The sequence below is a fragment of the Pygocentrus nattereri genome, chromosome 2 (genome assembly GCF_015220715.1).
Source record: "Pygocentrus nattereri isolate fPygNat1 chromosome 2, fPygNat1.pri, whole genome shotgun sequence".
NCBI lineage: Eukaryota > Metazoa > Chordata > Actinopteri > Characiformes > Serrasalmidae > Pygocentrus > Pygocentrus nattereri.
The window spans coordinates 31971078-31987384 of record NC_051212.1 but is presented as its reverse complement, the minus strand read 5'-3'; the positions used below and the strand labels follow the sequence as shown (position 1 = coordinate 31987384).

Here is a 16307-nt window from a genome sequence, read left to right as displayed (position 1 = left end):
ACCGTCAGCAGCAATCGGAAGTCCGATTCAGTTGACTGAACCGAGTCATTCTAACTTTTCGATTCAATGATTCGAACGTCCGATTAAACGATTCAGTCTCCTCAGTGAGGGAGTCCAGTGTTGCCGCCGCAGCCCTGTAAAACTCCTAGACTTCATCTGTCACTTTGAATCTTCCGGCCATAAATTTGGGTAGAATATATTGTCAGACTACACGAGGTAGATGGATCGGTTGACCTTAGCGAATCGGTATGAAAGGTTTATGAAAAAGGAGTGGTTCAAAGGAACCGACTCCTTGACGATCGCCACACTCATCTTTCAGGTTCCTTGGAACTCACAGCAGTGTCTGAAGGAAAAACACAAACAAGCCAAGCACTGTTTATAAGGGAAAGCTGGATATTCCTTAACTGCTCCGACATCACCCAAAACCCTTTTTACTGTTTTTAACTATATGGTAATTACAATGTAATTACAGCTCTGCCAAATATATTTTGTGTGTTGTAATCTTTAACCTTAAACCTAGTCCCATCTAACTGATCCCTTACTGATATTCTGTCTTGTATCAAGGCATCTCTCCCTCTGCCAGACACCTTTCTTTAAAACCCCCAGATCACCAACCAGGAGAATTTGAACCATGTCTGACAGCTGTGCTCTGATACATATGCCTGTGCTATCAAGGCCGAGATGAAAAGCACGGCTTTTGCTTTTTTTCTGCTTGGTCTTGAGTGGTAATGCATTTTGTGGATCTGGTTGCACCTCGCCTAGAGGTGAAGAGACACCATAACCTTTAAACTTCTTCTCCATTAAAAGCAGTTATAGCCTGAGGCTCTACAGCGCAGGAGAGATTATCTTCCCAAAAGCAGCAAGACAGAACAACATATTTCTGTAACATGAGCTTTTTTCAGAAGACTCATGTTGTTGTTTGTGCACGTTCTTTGGCTAATCTGAGTTTTGTCTGCTATGATCCGTTATTGCTAACGCCCATCAGAGACTGCTGATGCCATCTGGTGTCAAATGTCAGTACTTATACAGCACTCAGAACAACTTATTACACCTCCTGCCCTTAAATATGTAAACTGTTACACTTATCATCTGTACTCAACAGACTTAACAAACTGAAGAGAGAAAGCCTCAATGGGGTAAATAAGTAGTCTCACTGTCCATTTCTGGCAGAAATATGGAAAGATTTTGACTTATTTTGTCAAAATATTGTCTTATGTCAAAAGTATGACTTGGTATCTTGTAACAATGACTTTTGCAAATGAGTTTTACAAATTATTGACTTGCAATTTTGCAAAAAAAGACATTTCCAAAAAATTTACTTAATATGTAAATATGTAATTATTAATGTTAAACTTGCTATATTAAATTAATGACAATCTCATAATAAAACATAATAATCCAATGTAATTACTCTCTCATTATTTTAGGATAGCAGGTCAATATTAAAAATAAGTGTTTTGAGAAGAAAGAATTAAAATTTTAAGATGCTGAGGCAATATGAAGAAGCAAAGACAGATGGGGAATAACACAAACACACAAAACAGTCGATTTTTTTACCGTCGATTTGTTTTAAGAAAATGAGTCAATATTTGTAAATCAGTATTTCAACAAAGTACGGAAATATTTTGACACACTGATTTCAGAAATTTCAGAAAAGCGAGGGAACCACACCAAATAAAATTTTCATCTCTTCCTCGCAGGAATGTGATTCTATACACTTCAACTCAAGAAGGGCTTGCTAATCAGCAGATCTGTTGGATCAGTTATGCAAGAGCAGGAAAACCTCCAGACAGGACCACTGTTAGAACCGCTGGTGTAAAGCATTTGGGTTATGTTCACAGGGTAATGAGCCCTGCTGCCACAAGGGGGAACCAACTCTCCTGAAAAAGGAGTCAAACATCTGAACAGTTAGCAAGACACTAAATATTCTCTCAAGTAAACTCTTGTATCTCAAAACCAAAGGCAAAGGTAATACAAATCCAGTGAAGTGGAATGCACCTGAATAGAATACTGCATGTCAGGTAACTTTAATGAGAGTGAGACATGCTCTGATCTCAGCTGTGACTGCTGAAACAAAAATGCCATCCCCAAATTGCATGGTATTGTCCACAACTTGGTCATGAGTAAGCAAAAAAAAAAAGAAAAAAAAAAAAAAAAGAAAAACTGACCTCAGAGAACAAGGCAAAATTTATAAAAAATAAATTAACAAAAAGGTAATTATGAGGTACATTCTTTCTGTTCTACATTCACTCCACATGAATCTGACTGGTTCAGCTGAGATGCATCTTTTTGTGGATCATTTGAATGGTCCTTCGTATCTTCGCTCTTTTCCGTGACTGGCTCACATGTGCCAGAGTCTCTGTCAGAGTATTCCTCCTCTTCATTGTTGCCCTCCTCCTGCATGTCTTCTTGGCCTACAGGTACAGCCCCTTTCCGCTGTGGCAGGACGGTGAAGAATGCCTCTTTCCAGTCCCGTTTGTCCAGATAGGCCAGCAAAATCTCAAACACTGAGGTATAAATCAGTGGATTCATGTTGAAGGATTTTCATCTACTTGCATTACATTTAAAGTAACATTCCAATGTATTTCAACCCAATTTCTGCCTGCTGCTTCTGAATCATGTCATCAATGACAACAGAGAATCATTTTGGCGTGTTGCCCTTTATAGAAAACTTTACAGAAAAATGTCCAAACTCTTTCATAATATAGAAGCCATCGGGAAGTTGCTGAATTCCGTGAATAAATGCCTGTCACTGTATACACAGCCACCATTATATTCTAATTAAAAATGTCTTAGGATGAGACAGACTTGAGACAACGTCTTAGCAAAGCTGTTCATACAAAATTTTTGTAAGTATCTGTACAGAAGCCATGAAGTTATCCCACTGTCACACACTGTACTGTCGAACAAAGCAAAAAGTAAACTGCCTACGCCTTGGTGGAACTTGTGACAACTCCACCCACAGAACTATGCTGTTACCGCAAATTCTTCTCCTTGGAAAACTAGGCACATCACTAAAAGAACGAATGATACAGATTTACAGCTTAATACACAATAACGTTTGACTAAAGAATCAATAAAAGTAACTTACAAAAATACATGTGCATAAACATTTATTGACAGCATTCAGCAACTGCCCAATAGCTTCTTTTATACGTGTTTCAATTCAATAGGTTAAAACTGTCTGTCATAGTGAACTGTCTGATACAGACACAGCAGATGGAAATTAGATTAGATAAACAACAACAACAACAACAACAAAAAGCTGTAGTATTGATTTAAAGGTTCTGTTAGAGGAAGGTAGTACTGGTAAGTTCCTGAGTAAAAGTTTTATCAGCAGTGTTGTTTTTTTCTGTGATTACGCACATGGACTCTGGACTTTTTACATTCTTACTGCTTTTGCCAAATGACTTAAAAGTATTAATATACTCAGCCTCAAAAGACGGTAACATTCAAAACACATTTTGGCTAGTATTTAGCTTACTTTATAAAACATAATGCAATATACAACCATGCCGTTCTCTCCTAAAAAGCATTTTGTGTTTCTCAATGGGTTGCACGTGTGCAGCCTCCTCACCATGGTTGACGGCAAGCACTTTGCGACTGTTCATCTTGACAAAACTGCCCAGTGGGAGTTGAACATGAGCAATTCCAAGTTCTTTGGCACGTTCAAAAGTGATCCCCTGAAACACACGACAATGGAATATCAGTTCCAACAAACAAACAAATTAGTATATTATTCAATAAATCAAATCGGACTGAGAGCATTTGCCCCTTATTATATGAGAAATATATGGAATGTTCAGCACAAGTAATTTGTTAGTGGCAATTCCTGTTTCAACACAGCTAAACAAATCTAGAATACTGTGCAAAAGTCAGAGGTAAAACAGCCAGTAAGTACAAGTTAATCAGTTAATCTTCAGCTTTACGGGGAAAAAAAAAACAGAAAACATACATGGAAAAGAAAATTTCACAAAAGCTTCAACTACATACATCAATTTTTCAGTATTTGTTTGTCTTTTTCACATCTTTTATTTTTTCAGGAAACTTGCTTTTAGTTTTTCAAAGGAATCTATAGTTCCATACCTCCAAAGTTCTTAGGTCTTAGAAGTCGGCTGAATTTTCTGCTTCTCACTTTCCAAGAAATCCTAGACACTGTTCTGAAAACACCAGCAGTTTCTTTGTTTGATTTGCAAATGTTCTTCTACTTTGGCTATTCTGTACTCAGTAGCAGCTTCTTGACAGCTACACATCATTTCCGATTCATAGCATTGAGTTGTCTTCTCACAGTGGAAGGATGGACAGATACAAGTATGAATTTGCTTTCAGATCTGAAGTAAAAGTGGAGCATGATTTTCTCCTGTCTCTCTCTCTATTGTTTATCTGATAGTGGCAGTTTGGTGATCTACTGGTCTTGCATGCTTGTTAGGAGTCATTTTTTACCCTCACTTATTTACCTTTGACTTCCCCAGCATTATGCAAGTGGAGTATCTTATATCTAGCCTCCTTAGAGATATCTCCAGAAAATATCATTAGTGGCTGTTCAAACGAAATTTAAATAAACGATGGTGTTTCCTGACATTTGCACAGTATTGTATATGGTATTAGTTACTGATGTGCTAAGATGTTATGCATGCCACTCACAACCAACCTTATGGTGGTTGTGATCCACTAGGCCTCCAATCACATAGGCTTTGTTCTCGTCCAGCTCCTGTAGTACATTGGGTGAATCAGAGGTCAGGTACACCAGATCCTCTTTGCTTAAGACTTCATGAAAGTGCTCAGGCTTGATATGGACATCCTATATGAATTGAAATGAGTGGGGAGAAGGCAAGTTCAATGTGTTAAAGTCATTGACTTCTAAAATCCAATACTGATACCAACACCACCTACCACCTACCACCCACAGCACCCTCCATGATATAGTTTCTTATCCAGTGGTCGAATATCAGATAGTGTATTTGAAAATGAGATGGGTTACAAATATACTGGACGGAACTGATTTATGTTTTACTAGTATGAAGTTTGGTCGAGAACGACTGAAGAGGTAAAAACCACCTGGATACCTTTATATCAAAGATTACAGGCTAGCTGGTTTGATTCCATTGAATTTTGTAGCAGCACTGAAAATAAATTTAAATGTTGAAAATACACTTTAGTATTGTCAAGTCGTGCTTGTATCCTTCACAGATTCTCTGCATGTTTTAATGGAAGGTCAAATGTGCCAAACTCTAAGTCAACATACTGACTGACTTATAGGGTTACTGTATGTCTTAATAAGTTTCGCAGCTGCCTTATGAGTAAATCGAGTACTCCACAACATTCTTGCCTCACTTTACAGCTGACTGTACTACCAACAACTACCAACAAGCACAGTACTCTCTTTGACGTTTTCATAGCTGTAAACCTATGAGATGGACACTGGCATTCTGTGACACTGTAGCTGGTTTGTATACAGACACTTAATTACAATTAAACAGCAATCTTACCTTCCAGTTCACCCAGCCTTTATTAATTTCATCCATGTTTTGTTTCAATTGCCCACCATGGCTTGTTATATAAAACTGCAGAAGAAATAGTCTACAGGTCAAAAGTCTACAGGCACAGATACAGACTAAAGCATACAGAAGAAAAAAAAAATGCCATGACAACTAATTACCTGCACCGGGTGCGCAGCCCGTCTGTTCTCTGCATAGCACCTCTGGATCTGCTTGTGGAGTTTTTTTACATCCTGCAAATTAAAATCATTGATTCAAATAATTAAGTAGTCTCATAACTAATATCACTAACAGTTTATTTTTTAGGGATCCTACATGTTGTATCCCAATCAAGTTTTTACCTGCAGCCAGAGCCCTTCACATTAGAGTATCTGCTAACAGAGTACTGCATTGATCTTTCAGAGTTGCACAGTGCACACTTAAAGTACTTAGTTAGCAAAACCTAAATTATGTAAAATTGTACAATGTGTAACGTTCTGAACTGCAAACTACTGAAAAGCAATCAGATTTTAATACCTTTTCTTTTGAATAACTATTTATGGTGGTTTAGTATGTGATGGAAGTTGACTAACACACAACGTGCAGCAACAGATGAGCTATCGTCTCGAAATTTTACATCTACAAGGTGAGCCAACTACATAGGAGTACCAGTGCAACACACCAACATGTTATTACCATGTCAGTGTCACTGCACTGCTGAGAACAATCCACCAAATAACACCTGCTCTGTTGAACATGGCACTACTTTTACCAGTAAGTGTGTAACAGCCAGTGCTGGGCAGAATAGTTTATATACAATCGATCAATAAATCAATTACTATATATATATATATATATATATATATATATATATATATATATATATATATATATATATATATATATATATATTTTTAGTTCACGCTTTCTCACATTTAGGGATTGGCAGCTTTTCTCATGTAATACTTCTGTTAAAAAGTTTCATGAAAAATTCTGAAGTTACGAATTCGAAAATTCCCAAAATTATTTTGACTCATCGTCTACTTCAGTCCTGTGCTGTTCCTATAATCACACAGCCAACTCATGACCTAAGCAAACGATTCACCATATCCCAAGAACAAAACCTTGATAATTTGAACTGAGGAGACCAGTCAGTTCCATCAACCCTCAAAAGAGTTTAGTAACACAGAGATTAATAATTGACCATCACACTGATTTATCAGTCTACTCAGGCTTTAGCAGAGCTCAGTAACAGTGAGATTAATAATTGACCATCACACTGATTTATCAGTCTATTCAGGCTTTAGCAGAGCTCAGTAACACTGAGATTAATAACTGATCATCACATTGATTTATCAGTCTATTCAGGCTTTAGCAGAGCTCAGTAACACTGAGATTAATAACTGATCATTACATAATTTTTTTCCTAGACTAAATGCACTGCATAAATCAAGCAGCCACTACCATTTATACCAAGATTTCTTATCCAGTGCAAACAGATCATAAATATTCCAGATGACCGGTGATGAACTAGCATCATCCCACACCGGTAAGAGAAAATGAATCCTCTCAATAGTGCTTTAGGGGCATAAAGGAAGCACACTGGGGAAGCCTTATTAAAAAACTGGAATTGGATCAGGCTTAATACAACCAATACCAAACCATTAAAATACAATTCGATCAGCTTCCATACATTCCTGTCGCAATTCATATGAAAAAAGTGAACATGGCATGGATCAACATGCAATAACACTAGCTAAGTGGAGGTGATCTATGGGGAGGGGTATTCCTACTTTTAGGACCATGAGGTTGTCAAAGCTGCAGTCTATGACCAGGCGGAGAGGACTGGGCTCTGCTTCTCTTCGCAGACGCTTTCTGCTTGTGTACTCAGTTCCATCCTCAACCTGTGTCTGTCTGTCCAACTTCCTCTGCTGTTTCCTTTCCTTGCGTTTCTGCCTGAGCAACCAAACGAGAACCACAGAGGCATGAACTCGGGCAACATCACAAACATTGCAGCAAGACAACTACACTCAGACTAATCTAAGAAAACAGCAAGCATCTAATAGGTTGACATTTCAGGGATCACTTCAACAATCACAAGAAAAATGTGCTTAATAGTAGTTTGTTTTTGAAGAACAACATTGATAGAGTGGTGTGTGTTTCATTAATGAAACTTTGAAGATATGACTGAGGATAGTTTAGCATTTATTTTACTATTAATGCCATGTTTACTTGCGTAGGTCTCTCTGTTCTTCCCATTGCTGCTGTTTGAGAAGCTTCTTTCTCTGCCTCTTTGACAGTGTCTCAGTTTCTCCACTCTGGACCTCCTGCTTGGTTCCATTAGCTTGGGGATCTTTGTTGTCCTCCTGCGTTGCAGGCACACTGACTGCATCAGAGGCCATGCTACTGGACCACTCCTGAAGGAAACAGTTTAAAAGATCAATAAAAGAGTGAGGAAAACCGCAGCTTGAAAAACATCTCACCTGCTTAGGTCAGGGCCAGCCTGAAAAAGGCAGATACATAACTCTACGATGACAAAGGCGGCGGTAAATGTACCAATTCTGATTAGTTCGATTAACGTGACTTATTCAGAGCTATGCTTGCTCAGCAGTCAGTCCACATGCTCTGCTCTGTTGGAGTCATTCAGCTACAAATAAGAAACTCACTCCAGCCAGCGACTGAAACACCGCGAATATCTAACGTCAGGCAGCTTCACCGTCGCATATACACTGCAGTCTTCAATATCTCAAGACAGACATTTGAAGTGTGTAGCTTATTAGCGGTGTTAGTTTGCGCTACTCGGCGTTTTAGACATTTAGCAGCTTTAGTAGCTTTAGCATCTCTCTCTCTCTCTCTCTCTCTCTCTCTCTCTCTCTCTCTCTCTCTCTCTCAGGGTTATCATTATGACAGGGAGCCGTTTGAGCCATAAGACCACAATGTGCACAATGTAACACACACAGGAGTCGTAATGTTACTCTATACAACGATACTTTACAACTTGCTTTCAAACTCCGGCTAACTCACCTTATTTTCATCCACACTGCTGTGCAGCGTGGTCCCGCCGCTGCGTCATTCCTCTGCGCCTTTGGCGCTGAGGCTGCAACTCTCCGCCATGTTTGTGAGGTCAACACGAAGCGGGAAGACACGACGCGACTTTCGTACAGAAACGCTTGATTTAACCAGAGGTGGACGAAGTACACAGATCATGTACTGGAGTTAAAGTAGAGACACTCGAGGTAAAATATTCCTCCAGTAAAATTAAAAGTCCTTACACTAGACCTCAACTTGAGTAAAAGTACAAAAGTATTTACCTTCAAATGTACTTAAATATCAAAAGTAAAAGTACTAAAAGAGTAATTATGGCTCTGATGTCCTGTTATCATTTTTATAACAAGACTCGCTTCATGAACTCATTTTAAGTGAAAATCCTCCAGTGTCTCTCTTGGTAAACCAGTCTTTTAATAGAACGTCATTAATTAGTGACGCTGAAGTCTATTAAAATGATCATAAGCACAGAACACTGAAGGTAAACAGTTTCCATCAGGGAGAACCGAGTGGCTCTGAAATCACTTTTTACACACAAACAAAGTTTCAGTTTAAGATTAATTTGAAAATTAGTAACAAGCTGAAAGAAAAACTTGCTTTAAACTCAGGATCACAAATAAGTTTTCCTTTACTGTATTGATCTGTAGGGTCTCTGTTCATAAACATAAACTAACCGAAACTAATTTGCTGTCAAATGAAAGTGTTTGTATGAATTCAGAAAAAAAGAAACATGCCAGCCACGACTGCATATGTGGACATATTTCTATATTGTGGTCTATTTACACAAAGTTAAGTTAGTTCCATCATTTAAGTAGATGTATGTGCTCCCAAATTTTTACACTGCTGCACTGACATTGAACCGTGTGCTGCACTGGGTCGGTATGACCAACAGGTCAAAACAAGCGCAGAACAAAGTGACAGCTGTGCCCTGATTGGTGTTTTTGCTTTGTGCTTCTTTTGTTTTGTTTGTTTGTTACATTTTTATGCACACAAAAACCAAATGAAATGGCAGGAGTAAAAAGTAAGATATTTGACTTTGAAATGTAGTGGAGTGAAAGTAAAAAGTCGCCCAAAATGGAAATACTTAAGTAAAGTACAGATACACGAAAAAACTACTTAAGTACAGTAACTAATTACATTAACTTATTTACTGTCCACCACTGGATTTAAAATATGTGAAATAGTTCATACATAATAGTTAATATGTACAACAAACAAGTCACTGTTTTCAACATGTGCCACATGTCATGTGTTTGAGCAGAATGTCACTTGTCATTGTTGTCAAAACGCAAAAGCTTCAGAAATGCTGTGTATGTTATGTTATCTACAGTCGCGGCCAGAAGTTTTGAGAATGGCACAAATTTTGGTTTTCACAAAGTTTACTGCCTCAGTTTTTTAGAGCCTTTTGTCAGATGTTTATTATGGTATAATGAAGTACAATTATAAGCATTCCATACAAGTGTTAACTTTTTATAGATACATACATCCAGTTTAAGCAAAGACTTAATATTTACAGTGTTGACCCTTCTTCTTTAAGACTTCTGCAATTCGCCTCGGCATGCTGGATATCAGCTTCTCGGCAAAATCTTATATGATGGCAACCCATTCTTGCCTAATCAGTGCTTGGAGTTGATCACAGTTTCTGGGTTTTTGTTTGTCCAGCCTCTTTTTGAGGCTTGACCACAGGTTCTCAATGGGATTGAGATCTGGGGAGTTTCCTGGCCATGGTCCCAAAATGTCAATGTTTTGTTCACCAAGCCACTTGGTTATCACTTTTGCCTTGTGACATGGTGCTCCATCATGCTGGAAAAAGCATTGTTCATCTCCAAATTGCTCCTGGGTAATTGGCAACAGGTCAGTAACATAACTGAGTATAAAAAGAGCATCCCAGAGAGGCTGAGTCTTTCAGAAGTGAAGATGAGGAGGGGCTCACCCTCCTGTGAAAGACTGCATGAGCAAATAGTGCAACAATTCAAGAACAATGTTTCTCAGCATAAAATAGCAAATAATGTTTGCTTTTCATCTTCTAATCTAATAACATTAAAAGATTCAGACAATATGGAGGAATCTGTGTATGTAATGGGACAAGGCCAAAAACCAGTATTTGCTGGCCGTGATCTTCAGGCCCTCAGGCAGCAGTGCATTAAAAACAGACATGTTTCTGTAGTGGAAATCACTGCATGGGCTCAGAAACTTCTGAAAACGTCTGAAAAACAATGTCTACAAAAACAGTTTGGCTCTCCATCCACACATCCTAAATAAAACTCAAAGAATGTAAAGAAGAAACCAAATATAAACAGGATCCAGAAACACCTCCACCTTCTCTGGGCTTGAGCTTGTGTCCTGCCATCTGAAAAATCAACATTTGAATTTCTTTTTGGAAATCATGGACACTGTGTCCTCTGGGCTAAAGACCAATCAGTGCAGTTCAAAAGCCAGTATTCGTGATGGTATAGGGGTGCATTAGTGCACAAGGTATGAGTGACATGTACATCAGTGAAGGCACCATTAATACTGAACAATATATACAGGTTTTAGCAACATATGCTCCCATCCAGATGATTACTTTTTGAAGAAATGCCTTTATTATTGCAGCAAGACAATGTCAAACCACTTTCTGCATGTATTACAACAGCATGGCTCCGTATTAAAAGAGTCTGGGTGCTAAAGTTACCTGCCTGCACTCTGTATCTGTGACCACTGAAAACATTTGGCACATTACAACATGAAAAATATGACAAAGGAGACCCCAAACTGTTGAGCAGCTGAAATATTATAGCAAACAAGAATGGGCATTTCATTATCAACACTACAGTAATTTGGTCTCCTCAGTTCCCAAACCCTTGAGTGTTGTTAAAGAAAAGGTGATGAAACACAGTGGCAAACATACCCAACTTTTTTGGAACGTGTTGTTGGCATCAAATTCAACATGGGCATATATTTTTCAAAAAACAATCAAATTTCAAAATTTAATATGTTGTCTATGTGCTATCTTCAGTGAGAAACAGGGTTTAAATGATTTGCACATCATTGCATTTTGCTTTTATTTACGTTGTATTTCCTAAGATGTATTGACTCCACACCCTCTGTCTCATCTCCAGGCTTTTAATTTTACTGCTCTGTTATAAAACATTAGGTTTTGAAAAGGTACAAACATCTATTTTTCCACTGGGAAAAACTTAAGGTGCATGATTCCACAAATGTACTTTGAGAGTACATTTATATTGTTTGTACCTTGATGAACGAAAAATGTACCTGCACAGTACCTTGATTTCTAACAGTGTAGATTTTGATCTACAATTAAGGTATACATGCCACAGAGCATGACAGAGCATGGTGGGATGTTAATGACTTATGTATTAGGTTTTACATTCATTTACCACTCCTCAGTAGATTCCACGTGTTTATTTCAGAAACTGGGGCCTTTATAATGTCACTTGTTAAAACATTTAAGTCTAGTTACTGTCACTTATAACAGTCTGTTATATGTGGCTGTCAGTTGACCCCATGCAGTTAATAGCAGTTTATATTTTTTGTAAAAGTCATATAAGGTATGTCATTGTTTTATGCCCTGTATTTAAAATAAATGCTAAAATATCACCTAAAATATAACTAAAAGTTTAACTAAAACAAACTATAAAAGTTTATAAAAAGTTATGAAACAAAATAACTGCTGATCAAAAAAGGGTGTAGCTAATGTATGTTTTTTTGTTAGCAGGGCTCAATTATGACTGTTACAAACTTTTACTTTAGTACTTTGTAAACTGTTACAGACCTTTTTTTTCGTAGCTGCTGAACATGTTATTGCATTTGACACTGTGTCAGTGCGACTTTTGTGTCAGTGCCAAAACATGACGGGTGCTTGAAACCTCCTTTCCACGGCCAGTTTGACATCTCTGCTTCTTTCTCAGACAAACACTGAGTCAGAACCGTCCTGCAGTTCAGGGATTGTTAACTGACACTTTTTTCCAATCACTCCATAAATCATTTCTCTTGGCAGGGAGCAGAGGAAGAGAAGCTGCCTCTTTGGACTTTTGGGAATGCACTGGAGACATTTTAAGGATTCGGCAGGCGCTGTCCAAATCAATTTGATCCTTCCTAAATCTTGTCACGCCGTTATGGCTGACCTGATTTCTCTGGTGAACACTTTTTCTCCTCCTTTTCTCTCCTTTGTCTCCCTCCCTCTGTTACATGATCCAGTTCAACTCTGGGCCAGTGGCCAAGGAAGACTGTAATGTATGGGTTCAGACAGCCTAACCTACTTATGATCAGCTGTCCCTAGATATCTATAGGTTCTGATGAGCAGTTATATGTCTGTATATATTTACTGTCCTTAAACCTTCTTCAATATTGAATTTGCATTAACATGTCATTGCTCTCCAATGAAAAACAATTATCTCCAAAATAATACTTTTACAGGAGAGAGCAAAAACACTCTTACCTTTCAATGTAAGTCAATGTAAAGAGATTTTGTTGCAAGTGATTTTAGAGCATTTCTATTGGCCCAATCATCATAAAATTTGTACACAACATAAAGGACAGCTGGTGTGTTGAAATCAATAAAAATGAAATCAAATGAAAAATAGAAATCAATAAAAATGGAGATTCATTGCGCTCAATCTAGAATATATATATAGTGCATATAATATTTAGGTAGTATTTGGAAACACAGTCTATGAAGGCTGTATTCATAAGCCATTATAAATACACTTAATGCTTAATAAGCCTGTTTATGAACTCTAGTAATGCTTCATAAGCCTCTATAAACATATAGTAACTAACATTTGAAGTAACACTTTTTAATTACAATCAATCTTTTTCAAATGGATAATGACTGGTGTATTATTATTATTATTATTATTATAGTAAATAATAATACAATTATTATTATTATTATTATTATAGTAAATAATAAAAATATTATTATTGTTGTTAATAATAATAATAATAATAATAAAAAAACACCTATAAAATGTATTAACAATTTTAAATATTTAAAATACAGTAACTGAGTGCTTCAAGTAAAGTGTTCATTTATTACTTTTTGTTATAAATACATTATAGAGTACTATAAACTATTTTGTGCAAAAGTACAGTAATGCATTATTAAATTTCTTAATTTCCCCAAACTGAAACCGTTCCACCATGATTGTTTTGAAACAGAATGATTGTTTTGAACATCTGCTTGTCTTACAATGTACAAATATGACCAGAATACTGAAACAGCACTTAATCAGCTGATCCTGCAATGCTAAAAGATATACAGTGTATTACAGAGCACATACTGAAATATTTAACATGCAAGTATGAATAACCTCAAATATCATTCACTTTACTTGAAGTGCTTAAACAACGATTTTTTAATGTTTATCATGTATTTATAATTGTTAATAAGTATTATAAGTGTTTATTACTATGTACAGATAAAGTATTATATGCATTATAATGGATATTAGTCAATGAAAAATTGAAGTACATTATTACAGCCTTATGAGGCATTATTTGAGTTTATGAGTGTGCTTACAAAGCATTGTTACCAGGTTCTTTATGTTTATGTGTGCATGTGCATTTATGTGCTTGTATAAAGAGCTATTTATGAATTCAGCCACATAGAAAGGCACTGGTGATCCTGTCGTGTTAGACCTGTGCAATTTCAGAAGTTTCAAATATTTCATGATTCCAAAAAGGACTGAAAATACTGTATTGTATAAATAATGTTACAGTTAAGATTATAAAAAAAATAATATCCATAATGCCTTATATTTGAAAATAGTGATTAAAGCTCAGGACAAATAAATAAATTGATAATTACATTACTTTAGCTTTCAATCAGTAGCTTCCTGAAATACTGAATAATGTTTAAACATTATTTTTGATCACTACTATATAACATTTAAATCTGTTCTGTATCACAGCTTTAGAATTAATATGCCTTTTCTTAAGGAAATGCGCTTGTGTAGTTATAACCTGTTGTTCTTTTATAAGGCTGAAATCCACCACTAAATTAAGATAGATAAACACATACAGAATGGAAAGAAGTCTAGAAAGCTTAGTCTGTTTTACTCTGGGGCTCTTTTTTTATACTTAATCTGATGTAAATAAACAAAGAATTTGCTGGTGAGAGCATTGATAGGTGTTCAAAAGTGAGAGATTTGATCCAGGAATGTTTATTCAGATATGAGAGCTATGAATCAGGCCTGTAACATATCTTAAAGTGTATTTCTTAATTTGATTTATTCTTGTCACTATCTGTTACAGCTACTCTGGATCATTGCCTTCATTTGAGAGGCACAGGCAGATGGCCAGATGAACAGCATTCTGTGCCTTTTTCAGATGTGCAGAACTGACTGCAGTAAAATACCCACTTCACCATGAACTTGTGAATAGGAGTTTCTGCCATTCTCATCATTCATTGTTTTGATTCGAATGCTTTTAAAACTAATCTAAAATGTCTGGCTGCACAGAACAAGAATGATACAGTTAAACTGCTTGCATCAGTTTATTGTCTGGTGAAGAAATGAGTTATGTTATAAAAGGGAAGCCATAACTCTTCTTGAGAAATATGGCTACTACTACAGGCTTACTCCACAGCTTTCTCCTTCAGTGGTGTTGGAAAGTATTAGTGCAGGCTTTAAAGTTCTCAGCACTGCCTGGGATTAGGTAACATGCACTTTAACGTGGGTATTAGTTTTCAAATTAAGTGCAAAGTAGACTTTCGTAGTGGCTCTGCCATGTCTATAAGTTTCATTACCCCCAACATTGGATATACTCTGTGTAATCGTCAAGATTTTAATATGGGGAAATTCTAGTTTGCTAGAAAGTAAAACTATCATGCTAGAGTTTGACTTGACTGCAATGTGTTGCACTAGTCTAGTATCACATACACTTGTAAACAGTGCCAATCAGTAACCTTTTGCACTGTTGTTTTAACCTAAAAAGTGGCTTAAAATTAATTATGAGTTAATTAACTGGTAACATAAAATAGTAAGTTACCAACCAGAAATCTGTGTTATTATTTAACTTACTATTGCAATCTTTTAAAGTGTGAATTTTTTTTAATGCTAAAGTATTATAATTCAGTAATTATATGGAAAACAATGCAAACTAGCTCAGTCAAATTTTACTTAATGGTTAATAAGTTAAAACATTCAATGAACAACAGGAATCTTGAGTCATTGATTGACTGAAACAAATTTTGTAAAAGTATATCACTTTATTGCACAATAAATAGTACTTTCTCAGGAAAAGAAACAATCGCTCCAAGAACCAGTGAAGATTCTGCAGTAGTAAAGATGTTTTCTGTAACTGAATAGTTCCTCCTTTCCCTTCTGCATTCGTTTAGCTTGTAACCCACTCCTTATTACCCTCCAAAGACGCTCCTGTGCGTCTAATATTACCCTGCTTTCGCCCCGACAGTCTCACACATTCCGCTTACCCTTGCAACGTGGCTGTGTCATTTCACTCTCACTCAAACAGGTTCTCCAGAGAATGGCTCTAAAAAGCAACATTTCTTGTAATAGTTGTTGAAATTATGACTAATAGATAGTGATAACTGAGAACAGCATCACTGCCGTTCTAGTCAAGTGCTTCTGGTTTACTGAATTAACAGCAGGTGCATCATTTCCAGGAATTCATCCAGGAATGTGCGATAACTAACTGCTACCTCACTTGTTTATTGTCTGTTTAGAATATATAGTTTTATAGTCCTTTTTCTTTATATTTAAGATTTTTATACTATTTTTCTTAAATCAGCACTTTATATATTTTAGCCTTATGTTTTTTGTT

General features: G+C 36.6%; 1 protein-coding gene across 1 annotated transcript; it reads right to left on the bottom strand.

The window, feature by feature from the left end:
* Positions 1–1544: 1544 nt before the first annotated feature.
* On the bottom strand, positions 1545–8589 carry trmt10a (tRNA methyltransferase 10A). Its single transcript, XM_017718866.1, has 8 exons — positions 8502–8589; positions 7710–7894; positions 7271–7433; positions 5660–5731; positions 5490–5564; positions 4652–4801; positions 3578–3683; positions 1545–2507 (listed from the first exon to the last, which is right to left on the bottom strand). Exons 2-8 carry the CDS (start codon positions 7877–7879, stop codon positions 2218–2220), a joined length of 1026 nt encoding a protein of 341 aa, XP_017574355.1. The 5' UTR covers positions 7880–7894; positions 8502–8589; the 3' UTR covers positions 1545–2217.
* Between the last annotated feature and the right edge of the window lie 7718 nt (positions 8590–16307).

Bases quoted from the DNA above. Each gene is read 5' to 3' on its own strand.
- trmt10a (XM_017718866.1), bottom strand. From the start codon at position 7,879: ATGGCCTCTGATGCAGTCAGTGTGCCTGCAACGCAGGAGGACAACAAA. The intron at 7,434-7,709 runs GTAAACATGGCA...TTGGTTGCTCAG, and splicing joins GAACAGAGAGACCTACGCAA to GCAGAAACGCAAGGAAAGGA. The intron at 3,684-4,651 runs GTTGGTTGTGAG...CGTGTGTTTCAG, and splicing joins TGGATCACAACCACCATAAG to GGGATCACTTTTGAACGTGC.